General features: G+C 46.5%; 1 protein-coding gene across 3 annotated transcripts in view; it reads right to left on the bottom strand.

The window, feature by feature from the left end:
- The window catches only part of EPHB1 (EPH receptor B1), a 474,596-nt gene that overhangs the window by 53,448 nt on the left and 402,906 nt on the right, over positions 1-18,242 (bottom strand). For all 3 annotated transcript variants that reach the window (XM_038570949.1, XM_038570950.1, XM_038570948.1), the window contains 2 exons: positions 15,332-15,454; positions 3,010-3,257 (listed from right to left, as the gene is read on the bottom strand). In XM_038570949.1, coding sequence (XP_038426877.1) covers positions 3,010-3,257; positions 15,332-15,454 — 371 coding nt within the window. The remainder of the gene's footprint in view (positions 1-3,009; positions 3,258-15,331; positions 15,455-18,242) is intronic.

The raw sequence follows: 18,242 nt of genomic DNA, 5'->3' as shown, positions 1-18,242 counted from the left end.
GCTGTGAAAAGCCATGTCCAGTGCACTCCCCGGATTCCCGATGCCCACAGCCTCTCCAACACTGACCGAGAACTGGAGCTGCAGCCACTCCCTAAAGCTGCCATGTCCATCCAGCATAAACCACAGTGACCAGTTTCGAGGTGGGGACGGTGGGGGGAGGGCTCAAATTGAGGACTAACTCTTTTCCTTTCTTCTCTGGATGGTAATCCTAAAATTACACTACTTCCCAGAAGATGGACCCTGCAGAACTGAACTGATGACCCACTTTTCAATTTTACCAAGCAGCAGATACATCAATTAATGTTGCTATGCTCCAGGGTTTGGTAGTAGGGCTGAAATTAGATTTATAGATTACCTGCCTCCATGCCGTGCGAGGAGTCAGAAACGCTTCATTTCCTCTCTCCTCCTGGCACTGCCTGCTCTGGCCATTCCTTTCTTGTCATCCCTCATCCTCTGTTTCCCTGTGTTCCTCTCCTGCCCCCGGCTCTACTCCTACCACTTGGGCCTTATCATCATGAAAAATACCGGTGTCTAACATGCCCCCATGTCCCAGGCCCCACATGGAAAGAGTCCTGTGTGGAGGGAGCATCAGTGTGGGGTTTTGATTTTCCGCAGGCTCCTGAGAATGAATCTCCTCATTCCCCTGTATGTTCCAGGGAGAAAGTCTGATCACAGTCCTCAAATCACGCTGGGACTCTGGGAAGTACGGTCAGGTGACTCATAGGAAATAAATGGCACCTAAAAAGGTCTGGAGGCTGGTTCCAGAAAATACATTTTCTCCTAACATTGTCTTCTCTTCATTTTTATTTGGTTGTCTTCATGAGATCTCTGATCACGAATGAATGCCCCCAGGAAAGCATGGTCTATACACCCCATTCTGACATGAGAGGTCTGGCTATAGGAACAAGAGACCATGTACACTCAAGAGGACTACATTTCTCCTGCCATTCCCAGATGCTTTTGTGCCAGAAATGGCTTTTCATGTTTTTCACTCAACCGGCATTTACCAGGTGCTTGCTGTGTTAGGTACTGGGGGTTTCAAAATAAAAGGCATAACCCATACCCTCAAGTGTAGGCAAAGCACATTAGCCCCATCGGTTGTCTTCCCATGCCCCCTACCAAACATAAGCCACTACTGCCTACAAACCCAGAGGAGGCAAAAGTGTATGCTTGCCTGCCAAGGTAGCTTCGGTATGTGCAAATGCAACTTGTAGACAAACCTCTCAGCTATCCTTCCACACCACAGCCTGTCAACCCTGTTTCTGAGCCTTGGAGCCACCACAAGCTGCTGAGAGATGACCAGATTGGCCATGCTGGCTCTGGCCTTCACACACACTGCTCCATTGTTCCATTGTACCTGCCTGCCCCCTCGCCTGCCGGAGAGGTCCTCATTCCCTAATATCAGATAATTCTCCTTCCTCTTTAAAGTTTTCCCTGGATGTTTTCAGTTCGTCTTGGCTCACAACACCTCTTTACACCACACATGGAAACAAAAAGAATCTAGGCGGATGATTGCTGGATGCCTTGGGCACTAATGTCCTCAGAGAAGGGACCGAGGTGGTGGGTTGTAGTATCTAAGATGGGCACAACAGGACCTCCCATCCCTTATGTGTAAGATGACATCATGTTGTTTCTCATCAAAATGTGGGGCCTATTTCCTCCCCTTGAATCTGGGGAGCCCATCACAGAGGTTGAAGAGTATTGTGGAATTTGAAGTTAAGTTACAGAAGTGGTCCATCCTCTCTGCCTTCTTCTCATGTGACATTTGTTCTTGGGACTCAGCTTGCTGTGAGGAAGCCCAAGTAAGCCAAGATGAGTGAGTGAGTCTTTAAGTGATTCCAGGCCCCAGATCTCTAACTTCCCCAGCTGACACCACAGGGAACAAAGATGTCCTCAATAAGCCCTGCCCAGATTGCAGATTCATGAACAAAATAAATTATGGTAAGACACTGAAATCTTGGGTGTTTTGTTACATAGCATTAGAGCAATGTCTCTTTCATGTCTATAGGCCCAGCACCCAGGAGAGGGCATGATCGCAGCAGTCACCTCATGAATATTTCAAGATCAAGCAGATGAATGGTCCTTTGATCTGCAGCCCCAGCTACTGTTTGGTAGCTTTGGTGACAATGCATAGCCTGCCACTTGGTATTACCCTGAAGTCCTTGCTCACAAGGCCCTGCCCCATTGTGATGCTGCCCGTGCACCCTCTGCTCTCAGGCTCCCCAGCAGTCCCCAGCTGAGGCTCTGGTCCAAGGCGGGACCTGCTGGCTGGCCTGTGTTATGTCAGTTGCCACTCCCCAGACATCGGCATTGTGGATGTTCTCACCTACCCCTGCTCGGAGTCACTCTGTGATGTCCCACAGAAATGTAGGTGGTTCTATCATGGCTCCATGTGAGCATGTATGACAATGACCATTTACAGAGCTCCCAGCCATAGGCCTCAAGGCACCCCCTCACCTCTGCTGCAGGTTGCTTTGGAGTCACAATTCCTCATCAAGCCCAGAAAAGACCTGTGAATACTTGTGACACTGTCTGTTCCTTTCCTGCCCAGGAGCACCTCCTCCAAGGGTGGGTGGCGTGGGCATCAGAGAAGGGCAGTCCGTATTATCTCTGATGAAAGGAGTAGGCTGGGTGGGCAGCTGTGGCGGGGAAAAGGCAGTTGGCCACCGGCGTCTGCGTGAATCACAGAGGGCAGTGCAGCAGCTGAAAGTCTCCTCAATCTCCGTGATTCATGCAGATGCCGATGGCCATTCTTCACCCGCCTCTATTCATTCGCATTCATCCAACAAGCATTTATCGAGGCCCTACTCCACGCTATCCTCCTACTGAGGGGTCCACAGGCTTCTCTTTGTTCTATCCTTTTAGGAACAGATCCGTCAACCTCGCTACCATTTCCAACGCCCACTCACACTTCATCGGGTGATTTCTAAGCAGCGGTGTCCTCATGCTGACACGTGTCCCCAGCACTGTACACTGCTAACGTCATCCACACCCTGGAGCTGCTCTTACCCTGAGGAAAGAATCCAAAGCACCATTCTCCATGAACTCCGTGATGATCATTACAGGTCGACTCTTGGTGACCACGCCTTCCAGGCGGATGATGTTGGGATGGTCAAACTGACCCATGATGCTGGCCTCACTCAGAAAGTCCCGACGCTGCTTCTCCGAGTATCCAGCCTTCAGCGTCTTGATGGCCACGTAGATTTCCCTCTTGCCCGGAAGTTTCAGACGCCCCTTGTACACCTCTCCAAACTCCCCTGCAACAAGAATGCAATCAGTACCCATTTCCTTCCCGGTCTGTGGAACCGCAAGGGCACCATAGTGGTGGGCACAACAGTGCTCAGAGTGGAATTGCCGTGAAAGTGACAGAGATAGCAACAGTGTTCTCTCATTGTGGTGTCCCGATCCCAATCAGTTCACCGCAAACACAGAGGTTACACTAAAACATGTTCCTTGCCTCGGTTCTTCAAAATAGCTCGGGTAACTAAAGGGAAATTTCAGAGTATATATGAGTTTGTTTTCCCTCACGTTTGGTTTTCCATTTGTGTCCCAGCTGAATAATCGAAATGAAACGGTCAGTTTCACTTTGGCAGATCATAATTCATTTTTAGCAGAGCCTGACGCAAGAACATCCAAGGGGCTAGGGGATATGTACGGGTTCTTTAGTGCTCTGAATGAGATGTACAACATTTATGTTCCTACACTGCCCTGAAAACTTCTGTGTCTACTGGGTCCCCCGGAGAGCGGACACTGAGAAGTCAGGAAGGGAAGTTAGTAGACACTGTGCAGGATCGAAGGGGAGGAAGCAGGGTTGGCCAGAGTCCCAGATCACAGTGCAGACCTGACCTTATGAAAAGAAGAAAGGAGGGAGCAGGAAGGAATGAATAAGGAGAGCTCCAGATGGCCATGCAGACCGGGCTGAAGCAGGCCTGTCAGTTTCATCCACCCCTGGAGCGTTCCAGAATAAAGAGCACCCATGCGGGGAAGGCCCAGGCCCTAGCCTCCCACCGAGCTCGGTCACTGGCCTGGGCTGCCGGGAGGAGCTGGCCTCTGGCGGGAAGGCTGAGGCTGGTCCCGAAGGTGCCCCAGCTGGGGCTGGCAGCTACCTGTATTCCTGGCAGCTGAAGAGCCAAGTGGTTTCTCCGCGCAAACACGAGTGGTACACCTCCATGGGTGCCGCAGCACTTAAGCATTTGTGCAGTAAAATCACCCGGAGTAAAAACAATTCTGGTGACACTATTTCATAGCTGCTTTAAAAAAAAAAAATCTGTTGAATCCTGTTAAACATGCTTTCAAAAATTATTCTACTCTTTAGCTTGGCTTTGTAACTTCCAGCTCTTCCATGTGAAGCAGTTTTAGCATCTACTTGCAAGTACGTCAGTGACATGTGTGTCAAAAGCCTGATGGGGAGACTCCTGGCTTTCTGCTGGTGGAGGGGGGTCGGGGAGAGACTTCCTCTTTTATCTTTAGTTTCTGGAAGAAAACAATGGACCCAACTGTGAGCAGAATCTGTTGCTGGCCAAAGGAGAAAAGCAAGTTAACATCTCTGTGATTTGGTTGGGAGTTCCCTTTGTTTGTTTTCTCCTGCAGAAGTCATTGGAAGGAAGCTGCAGAAAAAGGGCTTTTTATACCAAACTGCTCCAGAGTCTGGGGGACTTGTTGGAAGCTAGGGCTGGAGTAGAGGTTGGCTCAAGCACCATTAGGATGATTTCAACGCGGAGCTTAAGGCATAGATCATGTGTGACACTGGTTTCGACATTAATCAAATGCTGCTTTGGTGAACTGCTTGAGGTCAGACTAAGTCTCATTCATGTTCCTAGCTTGTAGGACCCACCGTGGTGCCTGGTATGGGGTAGGCATGCCCATAAAAGGTGGGGGAGCATATTTATTACTACCTGTTTGGCTTCTGCTTTGTCTGCTCTTGGGTTATAACCTGTTGGAGACTCTATCCCTGCTTTATCCAAAAAAAAAAAAAAAAAAGGAAGTATTTAAATTTCTTATAAAAGATTGTTTACTGCAGCATTTTCTTCTACAGCAAAACACTGTATGCCCATAACCAGGGAAATGGCTGGAAAATGACACATTCATCCTGTGGAATGCCATGAGCTACCGAGAACTAGTAGATGAGTCATACGTCCTGACTTGTATTGTTAAATGGGGAAGAAAAGGAAAGAAAGCTACAGAATGTGAGTGCAGTTTGTAGCCAAACAGAGTGTGTGTGGATGCAAAAGAAAAACAATGGAAAAAAAATCTACATAAAATTATTTTTAACTTAAAATTATTTTTAAAAATGGTTGCCCTACAAGGTGGGAATAGGAGTGGGGAAGTAAAGTTAGTAAACTTAATTTAGCTCCTTTTATGTTGTTTGACTTGTTGCAATAAGCATTACTTTTGTTATTCAACTGAGTAAAATTTTCTTAAAAGTGCTCCACAACAGGAACCTGTCATATATATGTATGTATGTATGTGTACGTATATATGTGTGCATATAGTATGTGTATATATGTGTGTATATATTTGTATACACACATACATGTGTCTATAAATATACATATATGTGTGTATGTATGTATGATCTATAATATGTGTGTATAGATATTAAATCCATCCTTCTGACACCCTGACATAGGAAGCATTCAGTAACCATGAGCTGCATGAATACAAATTGCATATTTGATAAGTATACCGATTGAAGAATATTGGTTAGTATTTCTTCCTTATTGCTATAATACTGAGTTACATTTTCTTTTAGTAAAAAGATGGAAGTTGAAAGCAAAGATATGGTAACATTTCTTCTTGGAGGAGATATGACATCAATATCTATTGACCACCTACCTACTATGTGCCAGGCAATGTGCTAGGCTCTTTGCATGCCTTATCTCAGTTTATCCTTGCAGCACCCTTGTGAGTTGGGTGTTATTATGCTCATTTTACTCGTAAGGAAACTGGGGCACAAAGAAAACATGCCCCAAGCCCCCAGCTGCGAGTCAGAGCCAGGGATGCTGTCCAAGCCCACCCCTTTTCCTGCCATACTGCCTCTTGGTAGGTATGCTCACTCAGCGGTGCCGCAGGGAACATAGCCATGTGATATGAAGTCACAATCCAGGGACCACCGTGCCCCAACAGTGCAGTCACCGTCACGGCAACTCATATGCAGGGAACTGAAAATGGAGTAGGACTATCTCCTAGACAGATCTCACATTCACTGAAACTTCCTGCCTGGGAGTCAGGTGGGGTCAGAATATTTAGGCATCAGAATATTCATCAATTTCTACATTAGTGTGTGGAGTTTGGAAAGGCTCCAGGGGAATCTGATGTCTTCTCCCCCCCCCGCCACACACACACACACACGGGACCACCACCAGTGGTTCCCAAAGTTGGCCACCCACTATAGGGGAGCAGGTGCACTTCGTATAAAGTATAGAGTAGAGGCCTGGGTCCCACCTCTAAGAACTCTGATTCACTTGTCTGGGTGCACCCTGAGCCTGGACATAGTTAACAGCTGCCCAAAGGATCAGCTACACAATTTATGGGTCAGACCGAGGTGCCAAATGAAACTGAAGGAATTCTCATTCAAAAATTATGAAGGATTTCAAGACTGGGAGAGCAGTGCATTAAACTAAATGTGGGCCCTTTTGGACATGGGGCCCAGGGTGGTGACCCGTGAAGATGGGACTGGCTGCCCAGAGTGTTTTGATGTGCAGCCAGGTTGAGTGCCACGGGCCTAAAGCACCCAAGCATATTTCAAATGGATCGGGGGAAGTGCCAAAGGCCCCAGAATACCTGGACTTTATCACTGCCACTTTGAATCCCTTGGAAAGCAGCGCCTGTGTACAGGCTGCCTCTCACAGCACAGGGCCTGCCACAGAGTGTGGGCTTCATAGACGTGAATGAAAAGAAAGAACAAGAAAAGGAAGAAACCAGTGAAGGTGTGGCTTTGGCAAGCTCTATCTACACAGAACAGTGTGGCTCAAACTACTTTCTTAACTGACAAATGTTAGTTCATTGTCTAATCTTTGTGGCTGACTGGTATCCGAGTGTAGTGCTTCTACTACTTGAGCTTTAAATTGTATCCTCTGCGCAGGTTGCATCACATAGGTCTTGAAAATTATGAAATAAAAATGTGCTCTCCTGAGATTTCAGGGTGGTGAAACCACTCTGTCTGAAACTGTCATAGTGATAGGTGTCATCATACATTTGTCCAGGTCCGTACAGTATACAACCCCAAGAGTGAACCCTCATGTAAAGCATGGACCTCGGGTGATAATGATGTGTCAGTGTAGGTTTATCTACCAAGGTACCACTCTGGTGGGGGATGCTGATAGTGGGTGACACTGTGCATGTGTAGAGCGAGGAGTATATGGGAAATCTGTGTACCTTCCACTTGATTTTACTGCGAACCTAAAACCACTCTAAAAAAATATAGACTTTAAAAAGATGTGCTGTTCTTGGGTAGCTTGTAATGGGCTTTGTAGTCAGTCACTATGGTGGGAGTGGCGTGACTGCTCCCAGGAATTTGCTCTGCAGTCATGGGAAGCAGTGGCTTCATACTGATTCTGTAAAAATAGCTCCTTTCCTGTCTGGCAAAGAAATGGCTTCATATTCTCCAAGCCCAGAGGTTTTCAAAGTACCCACTTGCTAAGGAAGCCACTTAGTCCACAGTTCTCACTCAGAGGCTGTGCTCCACCCTCTCATTAAGTGGCCCCAGTGCTAGGAGAGGAACTCTGGCAGGGAGTGGAGGAAGCAGCTCCTATCTACGCCAGCCTGGCCATCGACTTGCGGGGCATGTCTCCAGGCTCAGTTTCCTCAGCTTTACACAATAAAAAGAAAGGACCAACCATGGGGGCTTCCTCACAGGGTGTCAAGTCTCTGAGAAAGTGCTTTGTGCTTTTTGTAGTGCAACTACAAGCTATGGAGACACATGTGGGCAGCAATTTAAGACAAGTCAGGGGTAGGGGCGTGAGGGTAGTAATGCATGGGTATGGGCTCTGGAAGAGAAAAAGGTGGAAGAGCAGGTATCTGAAAACTGAAGGGGCCCAAGACAGAGGTGTAGTGGGGAAGGCCTGCTGCCAGGTATCTGGGTGTGGAAGGCATCCCCAGATAAGCCTAGGGCACTAAAGTGTGAGGGCTCTGGCCCTCTAGCACCACCACACCCTCATAGGGAGTGGAAGTCAAGGCCTACTGCCATTATTAGTAACGGAAAACCAAGGGTTGGTGTGGCTTACCATCTGAGAGACTCTGTCTCCTTGATCTTTGACTTCAGGTTCATATATCATTCTCAAGAAACTATTTTTGCTTCTTGACACCTTTCCTGTAATTAGGGCCAGAACCTGCTGTCTGTGATGCTTTGATTTGCCATGATCTGAGCTCTAAAGAGCTTGCTTCTACATGAGTTCCAAACCACGGCCATACATTTTTCAGTTTTTGATAAAAATTCATAATACCTAAAAATATTCTCAACAAATCAAGCATTAACATCATATTTAAAATAGATGCTTATAGGAAATGACTGGGTAGTGGTTATGGTTGGTTCTTTCTACACAGATCTGACAGTAATTGTAGCCAGCCTAATTTTTTCTTCTAGCTGGACTTTGATTGGCAGGCATCTTTGCAGCTGACCTTAGAACCTCTTCTACCGCCAAACCTCCCTTTGGGTAAGACCTCGCTCCAGCTTCAGGCCAGTCTGGGGGCCAGGGGCTCTCAGCACTGGTTCTCAAGGTGTGGTTTCTGCCCAACAGCATCAGAATCACCTGGGAACTTGTTAGAAAATGCAGATTCTGTAGCTCTACCTAGACCTTCTGGTTCAGAAGCTCAGCCCGGTGACAGGAGTTTTAATATGCCTCCAAGATGGTTCTGATGCCTGGCTCAAGTTTGAGAACCTTGGCGCTCCAGGCTGTCAGCTGAGGGTAATTTAGCCAGTTCCCACAACTGTCCTCCAGACAGCTACTGATATAATTCCCTACAAGTTTTCAGCTCCTTGCCAGATCCTCTTTCCTACTTTCCTTGACAAAATGAGGAAGAGAGAAAAAGTGGTTCAGCAGCATTAAATGCCTCAACTATTATATATAAAATCAGAAGGAAAGAATTTTCAATTTTTGAAAATGAAACATCCAACCTGCCAGCAGGTATTTCAAGCAGTGACTGTTGGCTATGTGCAGTGCAAATCTACACACAATTGCACTCTTTTTTTTTTTAGCAGCATTTTGAAGTCACAAACTGCCTTGGGGGAAAAAAAGGAAAGCAGAGCTTCTAGTTACTAATTCAAGCTTCCACCAGAAAAGGAACTTTTAAAGAATAAATTTAAACTAGGTTTTAAAAGTGAGATTTCCAGCCTGTTTTATCACACTAGCCCGTGCAAGGTAAGTAGGTTATGGCTAAACCAGGGATAGTAAAACCATGGCAGGCAGTCAGCTACCTCCTAACCCTGCACCCAGGACAGACATTCCTTATCGATCACAATATTCCTATTCCTCCTTTTCAGCAGAGCTTCCCAGGTCCCCATTACCAGGCTACTGGCGTTAGCAGATGAGATGGAACCTGCTCGACAGCCATGATGTCCACGATACCTAATATGGTGAGAGCAAACTGATTTTCTCTTTTCTTATAGCTGTTTGTGGTCATTTGGCAACTGCCCACCAATAGATGACATTAGTTGCATAATGTAAGCAAGCACATATAGCTGAACATGCTAAATATCTTGATCCTCATCGTTATCCTTCTTAAGGTCGGTAACTGGTCATACTAGAGGAGGAGGACTGGAGGATGGAAGAACTTGCTTTCCCCAGGGAATGTGAGGTGCCTACCCCATGGGCATGATGAATTCCAGGATAGTATCATCATTGCCAGCAAGGAGGTGTGCATATTCCAAACTCCCTGAGTTTACCATCAGAAGTAATGTCCCTGTATACTCAACAGCTCTTTTCCAGAATAGTAACTGAATATTGGTAGGTATCCAATAATGGTAGGTAGGTGGGGGTTATGTTCCTCAGACCTAGATCACTTGTGTATGGGTTTCAATTCTTGCTTTATTTTTCACTCAGCTGGCAGCACAATCTTTGGCAAGCTATCCTCTGAATGTTGATTTCCTCACCAGGTTAAACACACACACACACAAACACACACACACCCTACCTCACATTAAGGGAGCAAAGTGAGACAATGCTTGTAAAGTATGTCCATAGTGAGTGTTCAATATATGCCAGTTACCTTAATTATAATTACTTAAGACATCTATCTGATTTCCTTTTCTGGAAACCCTTCTGTTGTGACTCTTATCCAATATTGAGGCCATCCTCATGCTGCCTACCCTCACTTTGAATAAGTCCAGGAGAGTCAGGCTGGCAGGTGGCCTTTCTACCAAAGCACCCCCCAAGAAACCCATCTTCTTCGAAGACGGAACAAGTGGGCCTTCTGGTCCCATTCCCAATCTGTGCACATCACAGATTCCCCTCCACAGCTCTCTTCATGCAGCCCTCTCCCCATAAACCTGCCCCTCTCTCACAAAAAAGTGATCTGTGGAAATGCTGAATTGGCAGCTGCTAGAGTCAGAGGAGGAGATTTATTAATAAAATACAATTGCCATATCTTCCTCCAGACGCCACCCTCTAGTGTCACCTCTACCTACATTTTCAGGTACTTGACAGTCATGATCAGGGATGCTACATAGGTTACACACTGCACAACCCAGACTGCCATTCATGCCATGGAGCCCAATTATGGATGGCACCCTGCTTTATGCTCTGGATGAATCTATGGATCAAACTGATCAGAATTAACCAGTGCATTGGAGTTGGCCTGTGAGATGGCTCCTATGAGTAAAATTCATGGTTACAAAGATATGATATTTTCTAAAGACACTAGAGGCCTGTGGCCCTCTCTGAAGAGACCAGTGACATCTATTATCTGCAGCAAGGGTGAAAGGCTGGACATCATCCCACTGGGCCACTTCTGGAGTGCCAAGTGACTCAGGACCCTTCACCTCCCTCTGGGTTTTCTCCATTCTCCTAAGCTCTTCCAGTTCCCCAAATTTTCCTCCCTGCTCTACTCTCCTCCCAAGGACCCACTTTCATTCAACCATATGCAACAAACATTTGATGGAACATCTGAGTGCAATACCAGGCCAGGTGCGAGACTAACAAAACCCTGAGGTTGTGTGGCCGTCATGGAACTTTGAGGGTGATGATGAAAGACAGGCAGCTAATTGCATGATAGTTAATGAGTTCATCATCGCTCAGTCTTCTTGGATGCTATCATATCCAGGTCATGGTTACTTTGTCCAACATCTCCAACAACTTGAGAAGACCTGGGCAGTTGTTGCAATTTTTCAGCTTCAGCACCTAGACTTGACTCTACTGGCCTTTACTCACATGCATGACCGCTACCCCCCCACCCAAGTGTTTAACTGGAGGCCACAACCTCCATGTAGCATCTCCCCATCAGCTCCATTCACCATGTTTGGATACATTCGGGTTTAGATCTGTTTAGTTACTTTTGTGTGTGTGTGTGTGTGTGTGTGTGTGTGTGTGTGTGTGTTTTGTTTAGTTACTTGAGCACAGCCTACCACCTCCATTCCAGCGGTGGCCATTTCAAACCTTCCCCACACTTCCAAGCAAAACCCCATAACTGGTCTCCATGCTTCCAAAGATTCACTCACCCTTTCTCATCAACTCCTTCTAGTCGAATCCGGATATAGCATCTATCAGATTCATGTCCCCAGAGCCTCATTCTTATCACCTAGCCTGCTCAGGCACGTACCTAAGACTCACACCATCCTCCCTCTATAGGATAAAATCCATACCCAAGCTCCTGGAACTCCAGGTCTCAGCCTAATTCCCCAGACTCCACACTTGCTATTTACCCTCAGGAAACACCTCCTTGTCAGCCTTCTCTCCCTGTTCTCAGGATGTGCCAATGGAGTGTCAGCCTCCACATCCTCAGGGGCCCCTAAGGTCTTTTTTCCCTGGATTCTCTCCTGCCCTCAAGCCTCTTCCCCCATCTCCAGGACTATCTGTCCCCTGGGTCCCTTGTCTTAGCTGTCAATGGCCCACCACCCTCTTGTGGAATGGCACTGTGTGTTTGTTAAATGATAACTCCTATAGGGCTGGGGTTGTTAGGCATCATGCATTTCCCAGCATCCACCACAGTCTCAGGGACAAAATCAATGTTTCATGAATGCGGATCTTCTTGAACTCTAAACTCAATCCCTTTTGCAATGATCACAACCCACTCCTTGTGTTCCACACTCAGCAGGCATAGGCAGGTTCCTCTGCATCCTCTTGAAATAATCTTGCACAGCCTGGAAGTTTAGGATGTACTAGAAAGTGTTCTACTACCAGCTCTACAGAAAGCAAAGAAACAAAGAAACAAATACCTTCCATCTGTAATATTTGCCAATTCCCATTGTGTAAATACTCCTAACTGGGGCTGGGGTCGCCCTACCAACACGTATCACCAAACACCAGACGAGAAAGAACTGTACACCATGGGCCCTTGTGAGGCAGTGCCAGCTGGCTCCAGCATCCTGCTGTTAGAAGGTCATATTCATTTCTCTCCTTAAATCATGTAATTTTCCTCTTCTGTCATTGTCTCATTCCCTAATGAGTTTCACAAAAGCTTGTTCTTTTTCCTAGTTTTCATCCTTTAAAGCTCAGGCCAAAGGTTATCTTCTCTGTGGAAGCCTTCCTGATGTCCACACCCATTTCCAGAACAAGGAACCCAACATAGCTCTGTGTTGGCCCAACATTGTGTACATGCCCGTGTCATGGATGGGGTGAAACAGTGAACACACTACCGGTCTATTTCCCAGTAAGATTGCCAGACCTCTGGGGAGGGGAGAGGATTGCTGTTTTGTCATCTCCAGAACCCCACATCCAGCATGTAGGAAGTATTCAATAAGGGCTTGTGGGGGGGGGGGGGTGGGGAGGAAGGTTACACAAGCAGGGGAAGGACAAATGGCTCTGAGTCTTCTTTTCCTTTGTCATTACCATCTGCAACCCAGTGTTTGCCCCCTGCTCCCAATTGGCCAGGAGGCTAAGAGCAGTATTGCCAATAACACTGTATAAATATTAACTTACAAAATTCTTTTCTTTTTAACTTGACCTTCACACCAGCTCTCTTTTAGCACAAAGTGAAGCCAGTCTCAGTGAGGTGGGGTGTGGGAGAAGCAGGAGTGGAGAGAGAGAGGAGAGAGAAAGAACTGGAGAGTGGGGATTGATTCCAGCTAGGAGTGTCTTCTGTTAAAAACTGCATCGCGTTACACATAGTGAATTAATATCCACAGGGATTAGCCCCAGAATTTCTGAATCATAAGGAGATGAGTGTCTGGTAGAGGGTGGTCAGCAGCGACCAGGCACAATCTTTACCCTGTGCTACTGGCCATCTTATAAACTGCTAAATGTATCGATCGCTCCCTACTACTGGGTGAGCCATGGACAGGACTGACCTTCTCTGAGCAAGATGCACAAACACAGCGGCAGCAACAAAGCTACACAAAAATGGAAAGTGAAGGATGGAGCAGGGCCATCGAATGTCCCTTTATAGGCATCTAGCAGTTGGTGAGCTCACCCCAAATTGTCACTCCCCGGCAGGGTCATAAAGTGAGAAGGCTCTTTACTCTTCTCCTGACAAAGGCGGGAGGGGGCTGATGTGCACTCTCTGGGGTGAAATGCAGTCCAGAACACATCGCTCTAAGCACATGACATAAATAACAACATTAAAATCACTAGCTCCATTACCACATGACATAACAACAATTAATAATGTGGGGAAACAGGGTGCAGGACTGGAAGCATGCCTCCCCAACACTCTTTCAAGTTCACTGGAGAAATCTGAGCCCCTACGAGTAATCCAATTTATCTGGTATCCAGCCTTCCAAGGCATGATCCTTAAATATGTCAGCATCTAAGGAGGAAGAGAAAATTATCTGCACAGAAGTGAAAGTCGTGGTTCAGTAACATATTTAATGAAAGTCAATGGGAAATATGTATAGATTCATGTGGATCAGATTATGGCCACCCGGCTGGAACTCCTCTGGGGGTGGGGAGAGGGGAGAGGTGTGTCCTGACAGGGACAGTTCTAGCAGCCACCACAGAGATGTTATGAGTGCGGAACTCTTTAAGAGAGAAACCAGAGCATGAAAATGGTGGCCCTAATGGGGCAAGCTTTCAAATGTGACTTCCAATTTCACAGATGGCTTTTTGACCCCTTAGTGCATTAAGAGACGCAGTGAATGGAAGGATAGTGGCTTTCCCCCTAAAGATAATATACGACGTGGCTGTCTATAAGACTTTGACTAAGCATATTTTATCGTGTTAAAACGTTACAGGAAGAGGCAACTCCATGGATCTCCAAATATTGATATGAATAAAGCACTTCTGAACGCAGGAACTAAAACGAAGACGACATCATATGAATGAGGAAAGCTTGAACAATGGTTGATAAGAATTGAAGGAGGAGAAAGACAAAGAATGTCATAGAAGACAATAAAAGTAGGAAAGAGGACACAAACCAAACACAATTTTAAGAAGATTCAAAACAGGTAGCAGAGGAGACATAAAAGACTACTTATGAAGTGATGATATTTTGGGATATCTTACTCATTAACATTAATAAGGCTGGGTCCATTGCCAAATTGACTCAACTACTGATCCATTAAGGAAAGATGAAAATTCTAGGTCAGTCTTTAGGTAGGATCTCCTGAGAGCATGTCAGGTAGTTAGCTCTCTGCTGGGCTGGGTTTCTATTCCAATGCAGTAAGATGGATGAAAGCACCCATGTTTCTCAGAAGTGAAATCTGTCTTGGGTCACTGTCCATATCATAGTTCTTTTATAGGAAATACATTATGGGTTGGTTTTCTTCTGGAAACAGTGGTCCTTCTTCAATTGATTGTGATCTGTCTCTAAATACGTGTATGTAGGAAAAGGAGAACTGAAAGTTTGGGAAGAAATCTTGATCCAGAGCCATGGAGATATTATCAGTGAGTGAGACACTAAGTTTTCTAAAAATCTGTTTCTTTCAAAGTCTTCTCAGTTATGTACCGTGTATCTCTCTTTCTACCCACATTTGGTAGTCTATTTCCAGAGCTATGCCTGAATCTTGCAAAACTACCGCTGACTTCTCTGCAACACCAGTCAAGCTTGGTCACCATGATCAAGGTCCCCAAAAGATCCTAGACATACATTGTAGATGATTCAGACTCATCTTCTGGGGAGAAAGATGTTAAAAGCTCTTTTCCCAATGGGATGGCTTTTTATGCTGAAAGAGAGCACCTAGAATGGTGGGAAGAAGTTTGGACACCAAGAGAACAGAAACAAGGGGAGGGGAGAGCCATACCTGCTCCGATGACCTCTTCGATTTTCACAAAAGATACATCAATCTCCTTGGCAAACTCCCGGACAGCTTCGTTGGGGTCCTCATAAGTGAAGGGGTCAATGTAGATCTTCATCCCTGGGGAGCCTTATTAGAGGAGATAAGCAGGGTTAACATCCCAATGAGGACATGGTGCGGTAAGTCCTGGCTGCTGTCCCCAGCAGTAAGGGTATGGCCGGGCGGGTCCCCCCTGCACACCAGACTGCCTCTCTGTGCCTTGTTGGGTCTTCCTAGCTCCCTTCCCTCTGGGCCACACTAGCTTGGCTCTCTGTCCTCTACTTCTCCTCCATATTTTCTTCTCCCTTTGAGCTCTTGATGAAATGTGGAGCAGATTACTTATAAGTGACAGATCGGGACCAGTTCCCACACTGAGCGCTCACAGAAGGCAAAGAAACTGATTGATGCCAACCAAATGCATTAGCAGAAAAGCGGTGGTAAAATGGTAGGGTAGATATCAATATTTATCAACTTGACAACTTTTCTGAGTGGAGGCCACTGTTAAGGTTATAACTGACGGCTGTGGCCAAGGCTGCAAGAGGGATGAGGATGGATTAAAAAGAAGAAGAAGAAGAAGAAGAAGAAGAAGAAGAAGAAGAAGAAGAAGAAGGAGAAATTGCTATTAGAAAAATCTCAAGTTAGAAGTGTCAAGACAGAATTACCAGAAGAGAAAACATGAAGGGAAAAGCTTAGAAAATACTCATGGAGAAAAGAGCAAAGTCTAGAGAAAAAAAATGAGGTGGAATGAAAGAAAAATGGTAATGAACACCCATGCCTTCAGACACACTGAAGTATGAAAAACGAATGAAATGGTGAATGAGAAATACAAAAAGGAATATAGACTTTGTCACTGATATTTACAGTGGCAAGATAAATAGGTGTGCATGGGGACAAAACAAGAGAATTGTCACTGCAGAAAAAATATATTCAAAAAAGTGGAGGAGAGAGGACACAAAAAAGGAAATGGAGCCCAAGAAGCAAATGGATTCACTGACGATGTAATTTTCAAAGTGTCTGATGTGTCATTAGGCAAAGTATAGACACTGTTTCCTCGGTGGTGGTGTGGTGGGCAGGAGAGGACTTTGCAAAGGAAACACACGGTGTAGCATGGCATCCTTGTGAAGAGGAGGCATTCGCCCTGCCTGCTGCTCCTGTCTGGTCGGTGAAAGAGTCAGGTCAGCAGGACAGGCAGGTCTGGAGAGGCCCATGTGCCAAGCACCCATGACTGGGACCCAAGTCTGAGGCAGTCTTCAGGTTCCCCGAACACCACCCCCGCTCACCCCCACTGCGCCTCATCTTGCTGACTCCCAGCCCTGTCTATAACCAGGGTCTAGTTCTGACAGTTTTCATCCCCCCAAACTCTGAGGACCGACCCTACAGCTCCCCCCCTCCCCCCACCCCGCCAAATTCATGTTGCTTTGGTCATAATTCAGGCAAGGATTAAAAGTACTAGAATACAATCCAGCGGGAGAAGGAAGATACAGAAAGAAGTGAAGGGGATTTTTTTTAAGTCAGAGAGAGAGCCAGGTCCCATGCCCCGAAGAACTACTCTTTCTGAAAGATAGTTCATTCTCAGTCAAGAAAACCCACTCTTAACATGCTAGCCTGCTTGCTTGAGGATGGTCAACAGCATGCTGGAATGCTCCTTGGAAACTTGGGGATGACAACACTGACTTTGGAATCAGCTGACTGAGATTTGGACCAAGCAAACAGAGAGATCCTCACTTTATGAAGAATGTTCTAATCCCTGTGGAATGTGGCAGGGAGGGAAGAGAGAGGAAGAGACAGAGAGAGAGAGAGAGAGACAGAGGTGTTTCACTTTGCTAACAGTGGATTAAAAGGATAGTAGGGATGAAAAAAAAAAAAAAAAGGCTAGTAGGGATGGAGGTCATCTCTTTTTTACTTGGTATGAAGAACAAGTGAAGAGCAAGAACGGTTGAAACCAGACTGAAGTGTCTAACGAAACCACGTCAGCAGCTCCAGGCAGCCATACTTTGGGCTCCACCAAAAGCGACCCTTGGGACAAGGTGATGAGAGCCAAGTGGCTTATCTGAAAGATGGCCCCGAGCAGTACCTGCAGGTGAGTGGGGAAGTGAGACTGGGCAAAAAAGTCTGCCTAGAAAAAGTGTGATCTCAAGCCACTTCCCACTGTGAGTAGCCGAAGCAGGCTTAAGTCCCCCGGGGAAAGCTCTGGGAGTTGGTGTGTGTGACCACATGCTTCAGAGCTGGCCTGCCCTGGGTGGAGGGAGCTCCAGTCTTACCACCCAAGTTCCCATCAGCCTCTGGTGGGGCAGCTGCACAGGTGAGCAGGGAGCCTCCGTGGCCAGAGAGAGCTTTGAGGCGAAGAAACACGGATGTGGCAGGTGGAAGTTGGCCAGCGTGAGCTGAAGGGGTGAGGGCAAGAGGTGAGGCAACAATAGAGCCCCTCAAAATGCCAAGCAGACAGCAGGTTAGTGTCAGCAACCTGTAACGTTCCCCGAATTCTGTACCATGCAGAGAGGGGAGGAGGCTGAGACCCAGATGCTGGGGCCAATAGGCGAGGACAGAACCCCAAAGCCTCTTACTAGCCTGGCATAACACAGCAAAGCCGCATCCATCTCTTAGAACAGGCTTCTCCTCTGCCAGTGGGGAAGCTAGCACCTCCCTCCCACGGCGACTATGATATTACAGAACATATTGCAAGTGACATACCCAGCACAGCGCCTGATGTTTTCGGGGAGGGCTCACACGCTGACGTACTCATGATGATTATCAGTAAATGGTTCTAGGAAGTGTTTGGGGAGGTAGGATGAGGAAGCAAAGTGGGGTGGCCAGTGGGGGAATGTAAGCCACTAAGAGTTATATTAGTTACTTTAAAAATAACCACCTTGTTATTTTA

Source organism: Canis lupus, chromosome 23, assembly GCF_011100685.1.
Source record: "Canis lupus familiaris isolate Mischka breed German Shepherd chromosome 23, alternate assembly UU_Cfam_GSD_1.0, whole genome shotgun sequence".
Classification (NCBI taxonomy): Eukaryota; Metazoa; Chordata; class Mammalia; order Carnivora; family Canidae; genus Canis; species Canis lupus.
This window is presented reverse-complemented; position numbering and strand designations above follow the sequence as displayed.